This window comes from Salvelinus namaycush, chromosome 10 (assembly GCF_016432855.1).
Source record: "Salvelinus namaycush isolate Seneca chromosome 10, SaNama_1.0, whole genome shotgun sequence".
NCBI classification, from domain to species: Eukaryota; Metazoa; Chordata; class Actinopteri; order Salmoniformes; family Salmonidae; genus Salvelinus; species Salvelinus namaycush.
In genome coordinates, this window is record NC_052316.1 from 39,400,081 (window position 1) to 39,421,573 (window position 21,493).

The following is a 21,493-nucleotide window of genomic DNA, read 5'->3' on the forward strand; positions in this document are numbered from 1 at the left end:
GTAGCAGTAACAGTAGTAGTAACAGTAGTAGGAACAGTAGTAGTAGCAGTAACAGTAGCAGTAACAGTAGTGGCAGTAGTGGTAACAGTAGCAGTAACAGTAGTGGCAGTTGTGGTAACAGTAGTAGTAACAGTAGTAGTAACAATAGTGGCAGTTGTGGTAACAGTAGCAGTAACAGTAGTAGTAACATTAGTAGTAACAGTAGTGGCAGTTGTGGTAACAGTAGCAGTAACACTAGTAGTAACAGTAGTAGTAACAGTAGTGGCAGTAGTGGTAATAGTAGCAGTAACAGTAGCAGTAACAGTAGTAGTAACATTAGTGGCAGTAGTGGTAACAGTAGCAGTAACAGTAGCAGTAACAGTAGTAGTAGTAGTAGTAGTAACAGTAGCAGTAACAGTATAAGTAACATTAGTAGTAACAGTGGAGGTAGCAGTAGTAGTAGTAGTAGTAGTAACAGTAGTAGTAACAGTAGTAGTAACAGTAGAAGTAGCAGTAGTAGTAGTAGTAGCAGTAGTAGTAACAGTAGTGGCAGCTGTGGTAACAGTAGTAGTAACAGTAGAAGTAGCAGTAGTAGTAGTAGTAACAGTAGCAGTAGTAGTAACCGTAGTGGCAGTAGTAGTAGTAGTAGCAGTAGTAATAACAGTAGTAGGGCTGGTTTAGTGCTAGGAAAGTAGTCTCCAGCCTGACCACAGCAGAGAGGAGCAGAGAGGCCAAACAGAGGCAGAGACAGGCCAGGGGACAACAGCATCAGAAGTAGTAGCAGTATTAGCAGTAGTAGAGACCCAGGACCAAGCTGGGTTAGTGCCAGAAGTGCTTCGCCAGGGAAGGAAGCCCCAGTCTGGGGCCCAACAATGGACGTACCATCCTCCTTGGTCCTGATCCTGACCGCGGGGCTCTCTGGGCCTGGGCCTACGTCCGTGTGAGCCCTGACCCACACCTGGTACTCCGTCCACTTCTCCAGGCCCTCCAGGATGTAACTAGAAACATCTGCCCTGATGCCCGACACCTTGTGGCGCTCCAGGTCCTCACCGGTGGCGGCCTGGTAGGCCAGAGAGTAGCGGACAATGTCCCCATGGCGGCTGGCTGCAGGGGGTGCCACCCAACTCACCTTGATGCTGGTGGAGCTGAGGCTCAGAAGGTGCACCTCCTGGGGCGGGGCTGAGGGGGCTGGAGGAAAGGGGGGGGACACATGGAGGTGGTTGGGGGGTCAAGTAGGAGGGATGGGAGAGGGATGGAACACGAGTGCATCCCCAATACCACCCTATTCCCTCTATAGCGCACTTCTTTTGACAGTGCACTACTGTAAAGGGAATAGGGTACCATTTGGGATGAACTACAGGCCTTCTGGACTGGGAGGAAGAGCTCCATATACTGTAGTCTGTAACTCCATACCAATGTGCTTTAGAGTAGTCATGTGTGTAAGGGCGGTCTGTAATGTGTTTCTAAATGAGCTATAGTAGGTGTGTAGTTTCTAAATGAGATATAGTAGGTGTGTAGTTTCTAAATGAGCTATAGTAGGTGTGTAGTTTCTAAATGAGCTATAGTAGGTGTGTAGTTTCTAAATGAGCTATAGTAGGTGTGCAGTTTCTAAATTAGCTATAGTAGGGTGTAGTTTCTAAATGAGCTATAGTAGGTGTGTAGTTTCTAAATGAGCTATAGTAGGTGTGTAGTTTCTAAATGAGCTATAGTAGGTGTGTAGTTTCTAAATGAGCTATAGTAGGTGTGTAGTTTCTAAATGAGCTATAGTAGGGTGTAGTTTCTAAATGAGCTATAGTAGGTGTGTCGTTTCTAAATGAGCTATAGTAGGTGTGTAGTTTCTAAATGAGCTATAGTAGGGTGTAGTTTCTAAATGAGCTATAGTAGGTGTGTAGTTTCTAAATGAGCTATAGTAGGTGTGTAGTTTCTAAATGAGCTATAGTAGGTGTGTAGTTTCTAAATGAGCTATAGTAGGTGTGTAGTTTCTAAATGAGCTATAGTAGGTGTGTAGTTTCTAAATGAGCTATAGTAGGTGTGTAGTTTCTAAATGAGCTATAGTAGGTGTGTAGTTTCTAAATGAGCTATAGTAGGTGTGTATTTTCTAAATGAGCTATAGTAGGTGTGTAGTTTCTAAATGAGCTATAGTAGGTGTATAGTTTCTAAATGAGCTATAGTAGGTGTGTAGTTTCTAAATGAGCTATAGTAGGTGTGTCGTTTCTAAATTAGCTATAGTAGGTGTGTCGTTTCTAAATTAGCTATAGTAGGTGTGTAGTTTCTAAATGAGCTATAGTAGGGTGTAGTTTCTAAATTAGCTATAGTAGGTGTGCAGTTTCTAAATTAGCTATAGTAGGGTGTAGTTTCTAAATTAGCTATAGTAGGTGTATAGGGATTATGCTTCTACTAAAGATGTTTATTATATTTTATAGTCTCTCACAATTCTCCCCAGTGCAGAAGAAAAATAAAATACTTCAAATGTAAAACAGGCACATAATAAAAATGAAAAACAACTAAACACATAAACAACACACAATATGAGCAAAATACATGTTTCAGAATATCACAACCCAGTACGAACAAGGGGAAGGTAGTGGGTGGGTGAGGGATACTGAGGCACCACTGTGTAGAAAAGAACCTTTAACATGCCTGCTTGTGATTTGGCAGCCAGAGCAGTGAGGAAGCAGGACACAATATACTTTCAATATGAGTCATGTTTGGTTGGTTGGTGTTAAAAGGCTCATCCTTGACTTGCCATTCCTTCCTTTAGAATACAGACGCCCAAGTGATTAACAGAGTTCAAATACAGATAAAGACAGAAAAAACAGAGCATGTGTCTTAAACGACACCCTATTCCATATGGGCCCTGGGCAAAAGTAGTGCACTATATAGGGAACAGAGTGCCATTTGGGAAGCAACAGAGTAATTCCCTGCTGTTCAGCTGAACCTTTATGTGTATATTCATGAGGGAGTAGATGAGAGTTAGTGTGGGAGACAGATTGAACAGATATGTTTCAAATAGGAGCAGAGTTGTAAGAAACACAAAAAGATGGAGAAGCAGAGAGATATATAGCTATAAAAGAATGCAAATAACAAATACAGGGCCAGACAGATCATATGACATGGTGAATGGGGGAGTGAGAATATTGAGGACAGATATAGTGATCGAATTGTGAAAGTGATTTGGAGAAGCAAGGGGAATAGAGCAGAAAGCGTGAAAGAGCAGCCCTGCTGGACTCTGCCGTGGCAGCACCTTTCTTGAAATGGCGACTCAGTGGCTCTGTGTGTCAGTGAGCAGGCAGATAAGAGACTGACTTCAGAGACAGGGAGCGAGAGAGAGAGGCCTCATTTTAGGGACCTCTGTTCCTATGGGAACCAAAGCCCTGTATAGTGTTTGGGTCTGCATCCTAAATTGCACCCTATTCCCTGTTTAGTAGACTAATTTTGACCAAGGTCCATTGAAGTAGTGCACTAAATAGGGTGTCATTTGGGACACAGATTGGCTCTCCCCTTTCCACACAGGAAGGCATTCACAGCTGACAAGTAAAACAAATGGCTAAGAATAAGCTCTGATTCCTTTGGCAAACCTGTCATAAATATTTCAGCTTCCAACCCCTAGATCTCCTGGAGAGACCACGCTCAGCGCTGTGAGGGGAGCAGAGAGGAGGCTGAGGCAGTGACAATAGCAGAGGTGTGGCGTAGGGGTCTGGTTATGTGCTAAAAACTCGATTAAGGGGGAGCTGTTCAGCGTTATTAGCGTCGGTTAGGTGACAGTGATTGTGTTGGTGGATGCCGAGGCCATACATAAAGACGTATAGTACAGTACGGTGCCATGTTTCATTATAAACTATAATAACAAATGATGGTGACATTTATGATGTAGCCGTGCGTTCTGTGCAGCAGTCTGTTTTAGGTTGCTGGGTTCTGCATCACAATGGAAATGAGCATGTTTTGTATCTATGTACTCAGTAGAATGTGACGCACTGGGTTTATCATACTATTTGTCAAAATGTGCAATGGCCTATGGGCAGTGGTTTGTTATCGACTGACTGCAAATAGGGACAAGGAATGTTCCTCACATTGCTGGCATTTACAGTGCCTTCAGAAAGTATTCATACCCCTTGACTTATTCCACATTGTGTTGTGTTGCAGCCTGCATTCAAAATAGATTACATATATTTTTTCTCTCACCCATCTATACACAATACCCCATAATAACAAAAATAACACATTTATTGAAAATGAAATACATAAATATCTCATTTTCATAAGTATTTACACCCCTGAGTCAATACATGTTAGAATCACCTTTGGCAGCGTCTTTCTGAGCCTCTAAGAGCTTTGCACACCTGGATTGTACAATATTTGTAAATTATTATTAAAAAAATTCTTCAAGCTCTGTCAAGTTGGTTGTTGATCATTGGTAGACTGCCATTATCAAGAGTTGCCATAGATTTTCAAGCCAATTGAAGTCAAAACTGTAACTAGGCCACTCAGGAACATTCAATGGCGTCTTGAACAGCAACTCCAACGTATATTTGGCCTTGTGTTTCAGGTTATTGGCCTGCTGAAAGGTGAATTTGTCTCCCAGTGTTTGTTGGAAAGCAGACTGAACCACGTTTTCCTCTAGGATTTTGCCTGCGCTTAGCTATATTCTGTTTCTTTTTATCCTAAAATACTCCCTAGTCCTTGCCGATGACAAGCATATCCATAACATGATGCAGCCACCATCATGCTTGAAAATATGAAGAGTGGTACTAAGTGATGTGTTGTGTTGGATTTGCCCCAAACATAACGCTTTGGATTCAGAAAATAAAATACATTTCTTTGCCACATTTAATTAAGTTTTACTTTAGTGCCTTATTGCAAACAAGATGCATGTTTTGGAATATTTGTATTCTGTACAATATTCGTTCTTTTCACTCTATTTAGGTTAGTATTGTGGAGATACTACAATGTTTTTGATCTATCCTCAGTTTTCTTCTATCACAGCCATTAAACTCTATAACTGTTTTAAAGTCACTCTTTACCTCATGATGAAATCCCTGAGCAGTTTCCTTCCTCTCTGGCAAATTAGTTAGGAAGGACACCTGTATCTTTGTATTGACTGGGTGTTTGGATAGACAATCCAAAGTGTAATTAATAAATTCACCATGCTCGAAGGGATATTCAATGTCTGCTTTTCAAAATTATTTTTTACCCATCTACCAATAGGTGCCCTTTTTTGCGAGGCATTTGAAAACCTCCCTGGTCTTTGTGGTTGAATCTGTGTTTGAAATTCACTGCTCGACTGAGGGACCTTACAGATAATTGAATTTGTGGGTTACAGATATGAGGTTGTGATTAAAAAATCATGTTAAACACTATTATTGCACACAGTGAGCCCATGCATCTTATTATGTGACTTGTTAAGCACCGTTTTACTCCTTAACTTATTTGCCATAACAAAGGGGTTGAATACTTATTGACTCAAGACTTTTCAGCTTTTCATTTTTTATCAATTAGTAAACATTTCTACAAACATAATTCCACTTTGACATTATGGGGTATTGTGTGTAGGCCAGTGACACAAAAGTTCAATTTAATACATTTTAAATTCAGTCTGTAAAAGTGGTAAAAAAAAGGAAAATTGCACAGCATGATGTCAGCTAGGATGAATGCTGTGCAAGAATGAACTACCTGACTGGCTCACTTTCCCATTGAACTTGTCATGTTTCTTCTCAAATCCGCAGAACATAAAATAATAAAGATATTTTAAGACATGATATTTAGTGTTTTCATATTTTAGTATACACTTTACACACTAATGCGAAATTCCTGTTCTTCGAAAACTTCTCACAAAAACAAGCGTATCTCTGTGAAATGTCCACGAACCACTGAGCGTATTATTTTCAAATTGTTCCTTTAAGATCAGGTGGGTTAGAGGTGCAGGCTTTAAAAGATGACCAGTCTTCTTCCTGTGGTAAGTGGGTAAAAGAGTCAGTGCTTTATCTGGTAAGTGCCAAAAGAGGAGGACATTTTCACAGATTCTTACTGCTTTGGCCTCAATTCACAAGCTCTGTAGAAGTCAAAGACACGTACTTTAGCATGCTTTCAAAATAAAGAAAAACACAATTACTCAACTAACAACTGACCGCAAAATATGACCTACCTTTATGACCTACCTTTATGACCTACCTTTATGACCTACCTTTATGACCTACCTTTATGACCTACCTTTATGACCTACCTTTATGACCTACCTTTATGACCTACCTTTATGACCTACCTTTATGACCTACCTTTTGCCCACCTGGACTCTGCAGAAGAAGAAAAGGCCATCATGTGGGTCTGGGCATTGGGGTGTGGACCAAAAACAGCCCCTATTGTCCAACAGTAAGTCCAGCTCCAAGTAAAGAGAGGTAAAGAACGGTAAGTTTGGGTCAGGGAGTTGGGGTACAGTACTTACTGGACTGGGCAGTCCTGGCCTCGATGGGTTGGGTGTAGACGCCCAGGCCCAATTCAGAGCGAGCAGCCAGGGAGAACATGTAGAGGGTGTCTGGCTTCAGACCCTCCACAGCATAGGACCCCGCTGGAGGGAAGGTCACATGAAGCTGAGGGAGAAAATAGGCAGAAGAGATGTTAGTAAAAGTCTCGGAATCCAGGAGCCAAAAACAAATATTGTGTGCACTAGCTAGCTAGCTACTCTATTCATGTAATGCCTGTCACGAGAGAGTATTCAAAAAGCACAATGAGAAAAGTAGATAAAAGGTACACAAAGTAGGAATTACTTATTGGATCCTAGCTTGCATTTGCAACTCCTGAAAGACAACAAACAGAGTAAAGGATAACAGAAACATCTATGATTTTCCGTTGTCCTTCGAGACAGATAACAATATTCCTGGAGTAGACGGATTGTATCATCAGTTAGGATATTATCAGCCATTTACCTTGTTGCCAGAGTTAGCCTCCCAATACATCAGTTCATACTTGGTGATCTGGTCCTGGACAGGCCACAGCCACGACAGCATGATGCGGGTGTCCAACTCTGCCTCGGCGTTGAAACTAGATGGCTGGGCTGGTACTACAGGCAGAGAGAAAGAGAGATGAAACACTGCTCTCAGAATACATAGGGGTTACATCCTTATTCTCCTAAAGCATGCACTCCTCCCCATCTATTTAAAAGCATCAGAATATCTTACACCAGTTATTTTCTTCCCACAAAGGGAAGTGCACACTTTAGACAGACGGGTAAAGAATTGGTACAAAGTGAATCATATAGACTATTGTAGAGTCTGTAGACATGCTGTGAGACACAGGTGCTGTGCTTTTACTCTGTTATGGCGCTGAGACAGCGGTTTCACAAATATCAGAAATATACAGAACACTTTCACAAGTGGCTACAATATACCTTTAAAATCTAGAGTAAGTCTTCAGTACAGAGGAAGCCATTTCAGATGAGCGTGTCTGCACTACAAACTATTCTGGGGCACTTCATCACTTTATCACTTTTCTTCTCAGAGGTGTCAGAAGAGGAGGAAACTGTGGAGTAGACATGATCTACGTTGTACTTTGAGGACACAGTAGATAATGTCCTTGTGGATGTGGATATTCACTCAGTGAAAAGTGAAACCTCTATTGGGGAGACTTGGCCTGCAGCTGAAACAGACCTAACACACAAAGTGCACCCTGTTTTATACTTTACAGTGTACACTCACCACCTAGGTAGTGTCCCTTCTTCATAAGTAACAGTGTACACTCACCACCTAGGTAGTGCCCCTTCTTCATAAGTAACAGTGTCCACTCACCACCTAGGTAGTGTCCCTTCTTCATAAGTAACAGTGTACACTCACCACCTAGGTAGTGTCCCTTCTTCATAAGTAACAGTGTACACTCACCACCTAGGTAGTGTCCCTTCTTCATAAGTAACAGTGTCCACTCACCACCTAGGTAGTGTCCCTTCTTCATAAGTAACAGTGTACACTCACCACCTAGGTAGTGTCCCTTCTTCATAAGTAACAGTGTCCACTCACCACCTAGGTAGTGTCCCTTCTTCATAAGTAACAGTGTACACTCACCACCTAGGTAGTGTCCCTTCTTCATAAGTAACAGTGTACACTCACCACCTAGGTAGTGTCCCTTCTTCATAAGTAACAGTGTACACTCACCACCTAGGTAGTGTCCCTTCTTCATAAGTAACAGTGTCCACTCGGCTCTCCCCAACTACATAAGTTGTACATGCCACAACCTAGGTAGTGTACTAGGTAGTGTACTACTTCAGAGTGTCCGCTCACCTCCCTGCTGGGTCTTGACCTGCAGTACATCAGAGGGAGGTCCGTCCCCTACAGAGGTGAACCCCAGCACCCTGAGGCTGTAGGTGATATCAGTGGTCAGCCCGGAGATGGTGGTCAGTCTGCTGTCGTCAGTGTTGTGTTTCTGCCAGCCACTCAGTGGGGCTCTGAGGTCTGAGCTGTAGTACACCCGGTACCTGAGGAGAGGGTTAGAAAATCAATCAATCCATCAACAAGGTTTAGAAAATGAACCGAAAAATATACACATATTTGATAAAGCATCAGACGAAAGGACATGTTATATCAACCTAGGTGTATGAAATTTGTACATGCTTTATGAAGCATATAGGACTTATAAAGGGTTTATGAAGGCTTCAGTAATATTGCTCAGTGGGTTAGAGCATGGTCAGAGGGTATTATATATTAATATAATATCTTACCCTCTGATCTGTCCATTAGGCTCCTCAGGCGGCTCCCATTGGACCAGCATTGTGGAGGCGCTGAGCATGCGAGCCTGTACAGCCAGCGGTGGAGAGGATGGAGCCTGCTCACTGGTCCTGGTGTCCACGAGGTTGCTGGGAGGGCCACGCCCGATGTTGTTCACCGCCATGACGCGGAACTCGTACTCGGAGTAGGGGCTGAGGCCACCAATGCTGTAGCGCGTGGTGGCTACTCCGTCCACCTAAAATAGAATGATAATATGACATATGATAATTCAGCAGACTTTTATCCAAAGTGACTTACAGAACTGTCAACATTGACCCTGACACATATATTTAGTATTTGTGGCCTACGCAGGAAGAGAACCCACAACCACGTGGGAATTGAAATCACAACCATGTGGTAATCTAACCCACAGCCTTGGTGTTGCTAGCCCCATACTCTAACCCACTGATCCACTGGAATCATTGGACTGTACCTCCTGGAAGCTGTTGTCAGAGACCTTGGCCCGGTACTGGATGACGTAGTAGGACACGGGCTCAGGGTTCCCAGAGTCCCAGGTCAGGGTGACGCTGGTGGCTGTGGTCTCCGTCACGATCAGGGAGGTGGGGGGCTTGGGCAAGGCTGTCAGACAGACCAGGTGGAGGGAGAGTAATACACAGGTCATGGAAGATTACAACAGCAAATGATACATTTTTGTTTTAATGGACAATAAAGTATACTATTCTATTGCATTGTATTCTACTCTATTCTCTTGCTTTTCTATTCTATTTTATTCCATTCTATTCCACCATCCTTCGTCCAGTCCTGCTAACAGAATACTACAACTAAAGGCCTTAAATAGGTTGAAAGTGCTCTATCTCACTAATGCAGGCCCAGAGCTGTGAGCAGCAACAAGAGTGAAAAGAGCGAGAAGGACAGCACTCACATCCTATCAGTCAATCACTATTCAGAAGCCTGTCTCTTTCAGTCCCTCACCTGTCACTGGAGGGGCCAAGCCAGCCATGTTCATTATCTCTCAAAGCAAAGTCTCTCACCCAGTGTGACACCCACTCTGCCTATTCACAGGCAAAACACCAACCATTCAGAACACACTCTCACTCTCTCGCTCGCTCTGAATAGAAAGCCTTTTCTCTCCTTCTCTGCTATCTAGGGCAAAACTTTCTCCTTCAATTAACCTGAGAGTCTTGAATAGCGAGATGAATAGAGTAATGTGTATTTTCTATTTTCATTTTATTTATATATTGATCCAAAAAAACAATTTCAGGGCTTGAGGCTTCCCTTTGGCAAAATGAAAAATGTGTTCAATGTGAGGTAAAGGAGTATCAATACAAAATTATAATATTAAGAGTCTAAAGATACTGAAGAATAGTTGGTGTTAGTCTGATATAAATAACCCAAATAGAAAGTAGACTGAAGCAGACTGACTCAATGTAAAATGGAGTGAAATTAATGGAAGTTATCTGGCTGGTTTTGTGCTAGGATTACTTGTGGTGTTTTTCAAGTATTTGACATTCTATGGAATTGCAAAGTGACAAATTACATAACATTTAAGAGTATAATATAATACTATTGTGTTCTACACTGGCATAGCGTTTGAGTTTGAAACACAAGATGTACATCCTCACGGTAATGGTAATGTACACGCTCTCCCAGGTTTTCCTATTTCCATCGCAAATGGAAAGAGCATCATTGTAATACAATTTTGGTTGAAAATGGATGCTAAATCACTTTTGTGTTGTATATGATAGTACCGCTGTCAGAGTCCAAATGGATCTGCTAAAGTAAGAGGCGTTGGAGTGTAAAACAGGGAGAACAGCTCGCCTTGCAGACGTGAGACGGGCATTAGCAACCGAGAGGTATTAGAGCAAGAGAACAACCTCATACAGCTGCAGCGCCTGACTCCCGACGCCTTTCTCAACATCTGCTATTACTGGCTCCATCTCAAATACCACCCTATTCCCTATATAATGCACTACTTCTGACCAGGGCCCATGGGGCTCTGATCCAAAGTAGTGCACTGTGTAAGGAATAGGGTACCATTTTGGACGGAGGCATTATTTGTCTTTGAACAATGTGAAACCTCTAAAGTATAACTCTGAGTGCTGAGTGATGTTAAGATAGATGACGTTAGATGACGTTAGGGCCTTTTATGCAGAATACTTATTCATCAGTAGGAGTCTCTAGAGGAGAGAGAGCCTCTACCAACAGTTGAAAATATCCCACCATCTGGCAACACTGTAAGTGATATCATGAGCTAATTTGGGGAGTTTTTGGATATGTGTTTATGTATTTCCCTTACCGTATTATTTGCTTTTTGATAGTCATATTGTGTTTGTTTAGTATTGCCATAGGACCCCACTCATTCTCAAAGTCAGCAGTGAAGAAGTAGACTTCCCTCTGTTCAAAACTCATCTTTCATAAAACTAATTGAGATTCTCTCTAATAACTCTAGTGAATTAACGATTGATTAGACTAATAGGTATTCAAGCATCACAAATACTCACACTGATATTATGTGTTGTTTCAGTGAGTGCAAATAACAATTCCTAGGAGAATGAACTGACTTCACTTTCTCTCCATATTTCATGGCTGCTCAACTCACCTCAGAGAAAGGGAGAGATATTATGATAACGTATTTTGTTTTCAAGCATTTCACATGTAACTAACAAAGTCGTCTATTACCAATTATATTTGGAATCATTAGTCTATAGCTAAGCCCCTTATTTAAAAAATGTACATAATAGATACAGTGAGTAGACCTATTTCCTGAAAGCACGATCACTTTGTAATGGGAAAGTAAACTCGAGATGCTTTGCGAGCTACAGTAGTTTGTCATCGTTGGTTTTTCCGTAAAGAAAAATCTCAGCCATGTTGAATTATTGATGAGAATATGAATGCATGCACTGTCATCTGGTGTCTGAGGGATTAGTCATTTAAATACGACCCCTTTACCAGACTCTCTCTGAGACGTACAGACAGATGACTGGAGACGAGAAACAAAGACTTCTGTAGCAAAACTTAAAATACAATTTGAGCTATAGCTTACTAAGATTTGATAGTGCAGTCTAAGACATGGAGAGACATACTGTACCTAAAATGTCTATCTTATATTCCTCTTCACTATAAAATATCTCAGATGGATGTTGATCTGGATCTTGATCCATCTGTTCATTTTGGATGTTGACATATTGATCTTAAATGAGGGCTACTTTTCTAGATACCCAACTTAGCTAACTCATGCACAACAAACAGTCAAAATCCCAAACAACCTCTCTCACACTTTTCCCAGCCCTCTCACCTTTGACAGTGATCTGCGCGGTGGTCTCGATCATGCCGAGTGACGATATCGCCACACAGCTGTAGTTGGCAGACTGGAGGATGTTGGTGACCTCCAACACGTTCCTCCCAATGGGCATCTCTTCCTCCTTGGTCAGCTCTTCTACTCCCATCATCCACTTGACGTAGGGCATGGGCGCTCCCACTGCCACGCACGTCAGGTTCACGCTGCCACCCGGCATCACCTCATGGTTGGTGGGCGGGATGGAGAACCGGGGTGGCACACGGCGCACTGCAGGTGGAGAGCAGAGGAGGGTGAGTGGGCAAGGAACTGGAGGTTTGATGGGGGACAATGCATGGGCGCCTGGGATAGCCTGATACCTTGATAGTCAGGCCTGGCTGTCGCTGTATGCTGTTCTCTGGGACAATAGAGGCATACGGCAACCCTGCTATAGTTAGTTAGGGTGGGAAACTTCAGCCAAATCATGTACTACATATATCTATTACGCAACTGTGAAACAGGTCTTTCCTCCCCTTTCATGTTATTTTTGGAAAAAAAAGGCTAAGGCCTAAAGCTGGATTTCTCACGAGTGCATTTGGATTTCCTGCTTTGATATGTGGGTTAAGACGCACCTGGAGATAGATACTGCTGCTGCTAGTCTAACGCTTCCCTGCCATATTCAGAGTTACCTAGCTAACTACCACTCGTTCTGTCTCTAAGTGCGAGTGAATAGAACATTGTTATCTCCCATACAGCATTAGAAATCCCCTTAAGTGCTGGGAAGTACAGCTCATTACATCTGACTTAATGCTGCAACGCTCCTCTCTCTGTATGCATTAAACATACATAGCTCAATGGCATAGCAGATAAAGTGCTCACACACCCCTTGAATGGGAGGCTAAGAATGGTCACGAAATGTGACTCACAAAGTATCATTTAAGCGCAAATTGTGAATATTTCGGCTGTGAGGGGCTTAGATGGTGGCTTACAGTCTTTTCACCGGGTAGAAGGGGAGAACTACATGCTGTGTCAGATAAACAGGGAGAGATGTAGTGGTTTATGACAGATCTGACCTGCATTCCAAATGGCACCCTGTTCGCTATTTAGTACACCACTTTTGATCAGAGCCATATGGGCCCTGTTCAAAATTTGTGCACTACATAAGGAATAGGGTACCATTTGGGACAGATCCTTAGGCTTTCACACTGAATAACGTTTTCACTTTGCACTGCCTGACAACTTAAATGAAACACAGCAGGGTATAGCTAGTGTTGTATAATTTGGGAGCGGTACTTCTTTGAACAAAGAAACTGAAAGAGGATTCTGTACTATGCACACATAATGTCTTCCTTTGGCTCAATCACGTACAGTATTTAAGTTAATTAGTTACAACCAAGTGAATAATAACTTAGAGAAATTAATGTCCAGTATTTGCATGGGCTCAGTGAGTCATTCAATGAGTGAGACAAGAGAGGAGATAGTAATCTTGAGAGAGAACATAGTGGTGGTGTTGGAGGCCGTCCTCTCTGTAAATACAAGCGCTGCATTGTCTATCTGCTGGGACCGGCTGGGAGGAAGGGTGGGAGGAAGGGTGGGAGGAGAAAAGAAGGACGGGAGGGAACCATAAGGGTCTGTGATACAGATGGTTGACATTAACACGGATTCCCACGGAGTTTGGCCTTGCCTGAGAACGTGACGTGGCGGACAGAGGGAACGACAGAGGGTGGAAGAAGGGAAGAAGGAGGAGGAGAGGAGAGAGAGATAAAAAAATAGATAGAGAGGTAGTGAGACGAGGGGAGAGGGCTGGCTCTAGGCCAAAGTTATGGGCCATTCCGTTTAACGTTTTAGAGTGATCTCAGGTCAAAATCTCAGAAAGAGGAAACTTTTTAAAAGTCGAGTTGCAAAACTTTTAGATGTATCAGGGTGCCACTACTGCCAATCTCATATTTTACGACTGTATTTCTGTTGCTATAACCTCACAGAGCGGAGGTTGTAAATCATCCTGCAGGTGAAGCACAGCAAGCAGCCAAAACCAGGCCTTGACGTTTCAATTCTCAATTGATCTCCCAACACACACAGATCTGCAGGAACTCGCATTAAGACACCCGCAAAACTATCCCCTTTCAGACAGCGCTGAGACTCTTGATCATCAGTAAGCAGCAGTATGATACTGTCTGAGAATGAGACCTATAAATAACTAACGTTCCCATTTTCATCTCTCTTTGAACAGGAAAGATCCAAGGTTGCAGCAAAACACCGAACCAAATGGCACCCTATCCCTTATATAGTACACTACTTTTAACCAAAGCCCAATGGGTTCTGTTCAAAAGTAGTGCACTATGTAGGGAATAGGGTGCCTTTTGCGATGTAGCCAGAATTTAATTTGGGAAGCGGGAGGAGAACTCTGTAGCAGACCTCTGTTTTGTGTTTGAAGATAAAATAGAGGCAATATTATTCACATCACAACTCTTAAAAACAGTGTTTATCATCATGACAAAGAAATGACTTGCTTATTTCCTTACCACAGCAAAATGATGCAGGCAGAGTAGTAATATAGTACTTATTCTAGGGCCCACCAGCCCTGGCTGGCCAGCAGATACATCTCTCCAAACTGGCAGGGGACCAAAATGGTAGTTTTATTCCTCTAATACAAACAGCTCAGTTTTATGTGACTTGAATGCTGCATGGGGTGTGAGGTGAGGTTGCTATTCCTCTTGCACTCCCTCTCTTCCTCCATCTCTAACCCCCCCCCCCCCCCCCCCCCCAGAACTGAGGAACATGAAGATAACTACCAACTGTGGTGCATTATGGGGAGCTAAAGCACCTGGTGCTACACTAACACAACATAACAAAATCCCTTTTTCATTAAGCCTATGTCTTCTACTGTATTCACCTTACCTTACCTCAGCCCAGGCTCAGATTTTGTACGCACACAGTGCATTCAGAAAGTATTTAGACCCCTTCACCTTTTCCACATTTTGTTATGTTACAGCCTTATTCTAAAATTGATTAAATCCATTTTTTTCCTCATCAATCTACACACAATACCCCATAATGACAAAGCAAAAACTGGTTATTAGAAATTTTTCAAATGTATTAATAATAACAAATGTAAATTCCCTAATTTACATAAGTATTCAGACACTTTGCTATGAGACTAGAAATTGAGCTCAGGTGCATCCTGTTTCCATCCTTTGATCATCCTTGAGATGTTTCTGAACTTGATTGGAGTCCACCTGTGGTAAATTCAATTGATTGGGTATGATTTGGAAAGGCACACACCTGTCTATATAAGGTCCCACAGTTGACAGTGCATATCAGAGTAAAAATCAAGACATGAGGTCGAAGGAATTGTCCATAGAGCTCCAAGACAGGATTGTGTTGAGAAACAGATCTGGGGAAGGGTACCAAAATATTTCAGCAGCATTGAAGGTCCCCAAGAACACAGTGACCTCCATCATTCTTAAATTAAAGAAGTTTGGAACCACCAAGACTCTTCCTAGAGCTGGCCACCTGGCCAAACTGAAAAATCGGGGGAGAAGGGCCTTGGTCAGGGAGGTGACCAAGAACCCGATGGTCACTCTGACAGAGCTCCAGAGTTCCTCTCTGGAGATGGGATAACCTTCCAGAAAGGCAACCTTCTCTGCAGCACTCCACCAATCAGGCCTTTACGGTAGAGTGGCCAGATGGAAGCCACTCCTCAGTAAAAGGCACATGACAGTCTGCTTTGCCAAAAGGCACCTAAAGGACTCTCAGACCATGAGAAACAAGATTCTCTGGTCTGATGAAACCAAGGTTGAACTCTTTGGCCTGAATGCCAAGCATCACATCTGGAGGAAACCTGGCACCATCCCTATGGAGAAGCATGGTGGTGGCAGCTTCATGCTGTGGGGATGTTTTTCAGTGGCAGAGACGGGGAGATTAGTCAGGATCGAGGGAAAGATGAATGGAGCAAAGCAAAGAGAAATCCTTGATGAAAACCTGCTCCAGAGCGCTCAGGACCTCAGACTGGGGCAAAGGTTCACCTTCCAACAGGACAACGACCCTAAGCACACAGCCAAGACAAAGCAGGAGTGACTTCGAGACAAGTCTCTGAATGTCTTTCAGTGGCCCAGCCAGAGCCCGGACTTGAACCCGATCTGACAACTTTAGAGAGACCTGAAAATAGCTGTTTAGCAATGCTCCCCATCCAACCTGACAGAGCTTGAGATGTTCTGCAGAGAAGAATGGGAGAAACTCCCCAAATACAGGTGTGCCAAGCTTGTAGTGTCATAACCAAGAAGACTCGAGGCTGTAATCGCTGCCAAAGGTGCTTCAACAAAGTACTGAGCAAAGGGTCTGAATATTATGCAAATGTGATTTTTCAGTTTTTTTATTTTTTATATACATAAGCAAAAATGTGGAATAGCCTGTTTTTGCTTTGTCATTATGGGGTATTGTGAATAGATTGATGAGGGAAAAAAACATTGAATCAATTTTAAAATAAGGCTGTAACGTATCAAAATGTGGAAAGAGTCAAGGGGTCTGAATACTTTCCGAATGCACTGTATGTGTGTGTTCATGCATGGATGTGTGCCATGTGCACAATCTATGTATGCACCAAACCTTACATAAAGTCTGAGTGTGATTTATTCAAGTCACGAAAACACTGAGATTTTGAGATGTGTACATCTATTCCTCTGTAATCAATTTGAGGCCAATGGTCGAGTGACTCACAGCTTTTCAGAGGAAATGTACCAATGTGTTAGATTGGAGTCTGCAAGGTGTCAAAGTGACATGCTGGGCAGCGCAGGGCATAGCAGGAGGAATTAGAGCAAGCCAACATTAGTCACTGTGTACATTATTAGAAGGATGAGGAGGTTGGAGGTTACCCATGGATATGGAAAATGATCACAAAATGGTTAGTGTTGATTTGCTGACTGAGTGAGTGACTCAGAAAGGTTATAACAAGGGTTTATCTCGATTATTATTGGCTATGGAGGTGGTGGTACAGGTCAAAGGATAAAGGTCACCAGAAAGTGGTGGAGGAAGAGAACTAATGTCATCCTCCACGCAGTAGAAGGGAGCAGGAGAACGCCGTGGGGTTTAGTCACTGGTTTCACAGGAAGCAGTTTTAGTATCAGAGGAAGTAGTATCAGCAGTAGCAACATGAGAAGCTGGCAGTTATAATGCAGACACACTCTTATCTTCATTGGCATGCCACAGAGAGAGAGGGGGGAGAGAAGGAGGGAGGGAAGGAAGGATTTGGGATTGGAAGCAGAGTCCTGATAAAGAAAAGGTAAGGATTTGGAGCTGAGGGCGGTAGGGGGTGGAGGGTGTGGGGGGGGTGGAAGCACAATCGTTGTTGCACACACATTTTTGGCACACAGATATTGTCAAGCAAGGCATGCAGCAGCCCAGGCACAAGGCAAACAAAGCATCAAGCACATTACTAGCTAGCTATATAGCAGCTACGATCATGATGCCATGCTTGAGTGATCACACAAAATGGTCATATAATAAACAATTACACAACTATCCCTGTAGTAATTTACAGACCAACTCAAAGTCCTTGTCTAATCGATGTCAGTAAAACTATTCAACTTCAGTTTGCCTGCCTGCGGAGCTACTGCAAGACCACACTGTATTGACTAAAACGGGATTCTACTGACCGCTGTACAACAAGTAAACAAAACAAACAACAACATTAAGAAGTCATCTGGTTACAAGATGAGCTCCAGGTCCAACAAGAGGTTCTCGTCCATTCTTTTTACTCTGTGCTGGGATCTAGGAGCATTGGTCTACCAACATCTTACATAGAAGAGAGAACCAACATTTCTCACCAAACAGTCTCTTCAATACTATGGGTTATGGCTTTGGAAACTCTCTGACAGAAACTTTGACATGGGAATGCACTTTGACATGGGAATGCATAATGCTCAATTAGATGTGTAACACACAATGCAAGCATTAATGTGTACTGGTATACAGTACAACATATTGTATATCATACATTACATGGACTTTGAATATTTCTCTATTCTGACCAATTGTCTTCTGACAAAGCTACAAGCATGCAGAAAGCTACTTCTGTTATCTGTTTGGAGCAGATAGAATGGAGAGTTGAGATTCCTAGCCAACTGAACTGGGAAAATAATATATTGGCAATGAGAGGAGGCAGAGAAAGAGATTACAGCATCTCCTGCAGCTCCTTCTCTATCAATGAAAGTAACTAAGTAAGTATTTATGAATAATACAAAGGAGAGGAAGGAGTTGGTTATCTATCCAAAATATAGTGCTTTATTAGAGAAAAGGCATTAGACTGTCTGGGATTATTGGGAGGTAAATTGTTAGCACGGATCTCCATTTTGGAAAGTGCCTAGCTGATGTATGAGTTGGCAGGAGGGTCGGGTGGCTGAGACGGTTCTTATCTACCTCCCCTACAGAGAGACAACTCCTCACCTCAGCTTTAAGCTTGAAAAGACAGACTAGAAAAAAATGGGAAAACACACTGGGTCCTTCAAATAAAGAAAAAATACATTTAAAGAATAATGATCCTCCTCTCTGCCGTAGTCTCTCCGTCACCCTGTTTTTCTCTGCTCTCACTGTTCTGTGAACTAAATCTGGAAGCCCAAATTGAATACTGATTCCAAAATAAACAATCAAAGCTGATTTAGCCCGTTTAAACACTCGAAAACTCTGAAGGCTTTTCCCAGTTAACCAGAATAACACAACACTCTCTCCTAAATAGGTTAAGCGTTCCAGGGTGGTTGGGAAAATGGAAAATATTGAAATTTGAACTTTTATGTAAATAGTTCTGATCTCTTAAGCTTCATGCAACATTCCTATATGTGTTCAATGACCCCAGGATTAATACCATTAGCCAATGAGAAACCACACGGCTGGTGTCGAAATAATACAAGACCTGACCGTTCCATCACTCAGAGCCCACACACTCCTCATTTTCAAGATATCATAAACAATGGATATAGCCAAGGCTGCAATGCTTTCTACTGATAGCCTATTGTTACTCCCTAGATGAGAAAGAAATCCACATCCAACCCCTATTCATGATTCAGCATTGAGTGAGTATCTTAGATAGGGCAAAGTCAATGTATGATCCTTATGTCTTTGTATTCTCTAAGATTGTATGGTGGAGAGCTATGCTACCAGCTGATGTAGATGGATGAGAGGTAACGGAAGGTGAGTGATGCATTCAGCTAGATTAGTGAGAGCCTGTGGGCAGCAGAGATGTGAGGGCTCAGGCCCCATGAGGTTCTGGCCAAAAGTAGTGCACTATATAGGGACTAGGGTGCCAATTTGTACACAACCATGGTTGGACGGATGGTGGGATGGAATAGACACACCCCAGGTGAGGTGAGGATCACTTGAGAACACAGACAAGGTCCAGACTTGACAGACTGAAGCTAACAGAGAAGACCCATCCATGCCAGGCATATTCAAAGACATATAACAGTGTAGATGGTTGAGGGTGGAGGCAAGCAGCATAGCAGCGGTATGGTTGAGGGGTAGGGACAAGGTAGGAGATGCACATAGGAGGTTCCGGTTGGTAAAGGCAGGTAGGTTCCTGAGAGGCCCATCAGGCCGGGACGGGCCTTGGCACCCAGCCTGATGCCGTGGGTGCTGCCAGGCTCCAGTCCGCTGACCCTGGGTGCACTGTGGGGTACCGGAGGAGAAGCAGGAAGGTGAAGAGTGAAAAAAAACCAACCTTCTCGTTGATCTGAGAGGATTTGGTGAGGTTTGGATTGTTTTTTGGATGGCGGGGTGCGATGATGATGGAAGGAATAAACATAAAAGAGAAAAAGAAAAAACAAGATAAAAAAGAGGAGGAAGGGGAAGAAGAAGAGGAAGAAGACAAGGAGAAACAAAGAGAGTAAAACAGGCAAATAGTTCCGCTTATCCATAAAAGAGAAAGTGAAGAGAACACTATGGAGACAAAAGCCAGTGCATTGATACACACACCCAAAGAACACACATAGCAACATCTCTCATACAGTACATACATGAATATAAACCCAACACAACCAAACACACACACACACACACACACACACACACACACACACACACACACACACACACACACACACACACACACACACACACACACACACACACACACACACTCCTCTCTTTTCCTGACTACTCTCATGCCCTAAGCCCCTCCCTTCCCATCATGTATTAAGATGGAATTACAGAGTCAGGGGCTACGTCCCAAATGGAACACTAGTTCCTAGAAATCACACTAGTTTTGAGTAGTGAGTAGAAATCACACTAGTCAAAAGTAGTGCACTATAGAGGGAATAAGGGTGCCATTTGGGACACAGGCAGAGTCTCCCTGGCTGACAAGCAGACTTCATTATGCACACAGAGCTGACAGTGTCCTGCCGGTAGCTAAGTCAGGCCACATTTACTCTGCCCATTGACTCCTTCTTAGCAGAGCCACTGAGGAGAGCAGAGAGAGGCTGGGTGTGAATACAAACATCACTGACGTCACTGACTCTGAACTAGTCATACACTCAGAGTCAGAGACTCACACGCAAAATGGCCTGACCACAGAGCTATACACTGACCACAGAGCTAAACACTGACCACAGAGCTAAACACTGACCACAGAGCTATACACTGACCACAGAGCTATACACTGACCACAGAGCTGAACACTGACCACAGAGCTATACACTGACTACAGAGCTAAACACTGACCACAGAGCTAAACACTGACCACAGAGCTATACACTGACCACAGAGCTATACACTGACCACAGAGTTATACACTGACCACAGAGCTATACACTGACTACAGAGCTATACACTGACCACAGAGCTATGCACTGACCACAGAGCTAAACACTGACCACAGAGCTATACACTGACTACAGAGCTAAACACTGACCACAGAGCTAAACACTGACTACAGAGCTATACACTGACCACAGAGCTATACACTGACCACAGAGCTATACACTGACCACAGAGCTAAACACTGACCACAGAGCTGAACACTGACCACAGAGGTAAACACTGACCACAGAGCTGAACACTGACCACAGAGCTATACACTGACCACAGAGCTATACACTGACTACAGAGCTATACACTGACCACAGAGCTGAACACTGACCACAGAGCTATACACTGACCACAGAGCTATACACTGACCACAGAGCTATACACTGACCACAGAGCTGAACACTGACCACAGAGCTATACACTGACTACAGAGCTAAACACTGACCACAGAGCTATACACTGACCACAGAGCTATACACTGACCACAGAGCTGAACACTGACCACAGAGCTATACACTGACCACAGAGCTAAACACTGACCACAGAGCTATACAATGACCACAGAGCTAAACACTGACCACAGAGCTAAACACTGACCACAGAGCTATACACTGACCACAGAGCTGAACACTGACCACAGAGCTGAACACTGACCACAGAGCTATACACTGACCACAGAGCTATACACACTGACCACAGAGCTATACACTGACCACAGAGCTGAACACTGACCACAGAG

At 43.1% G+C, this 21,493-nt stretch overlaps 1 protein-coding gene across 3 annotated transcripts in view; it reads right to left on the bottom strand.

Moving 5' to 3' along the window:
• The window catches only part of LOC120055014 (receptor-type tyrosine-protein phosphatase F-like), a 334,640-nt gene that overhangs the window by 126,806 nt on the left and 186,341 nt on the right, over window positions 1-21,493 (bottom strand). For all 3 annotated transcript variants that reach the window (XM_039002850.1, XM_039002851.1, XM_039002849.1), the window contains exons 7-13: window positions 11,983-12,252; window positions 9,160-9,305; window positions 8,681-8,922; window positions 8,244-8,437; window positions 6,900-7,033; window positions 6,419-6,563; window positions 862-1,167 (exon numbers count right to left, since the gene is read on the bottom strand). In XM_039002850.1, coding sequence (XP_038858778.1) covers window positions 862-1,167; window positions 6,419-6,563; window positions 6,900-7,033; window positions 8,244-8,437; window positions 8,681-8,922; window positions 9,160-9,305; window positions 11,983-12,252 — 1,437 coding nt within the window. The remainder of the gene's footprint in view (window positions 1-861; window positions 1,168-6,418; window positions 6,564-6,899; window positions 7,034-8,243; window positions 8,438-8,680; window positions 8,923-9,159; window positions 9,306-11,982; window positions 12,253-21,493) is intronic.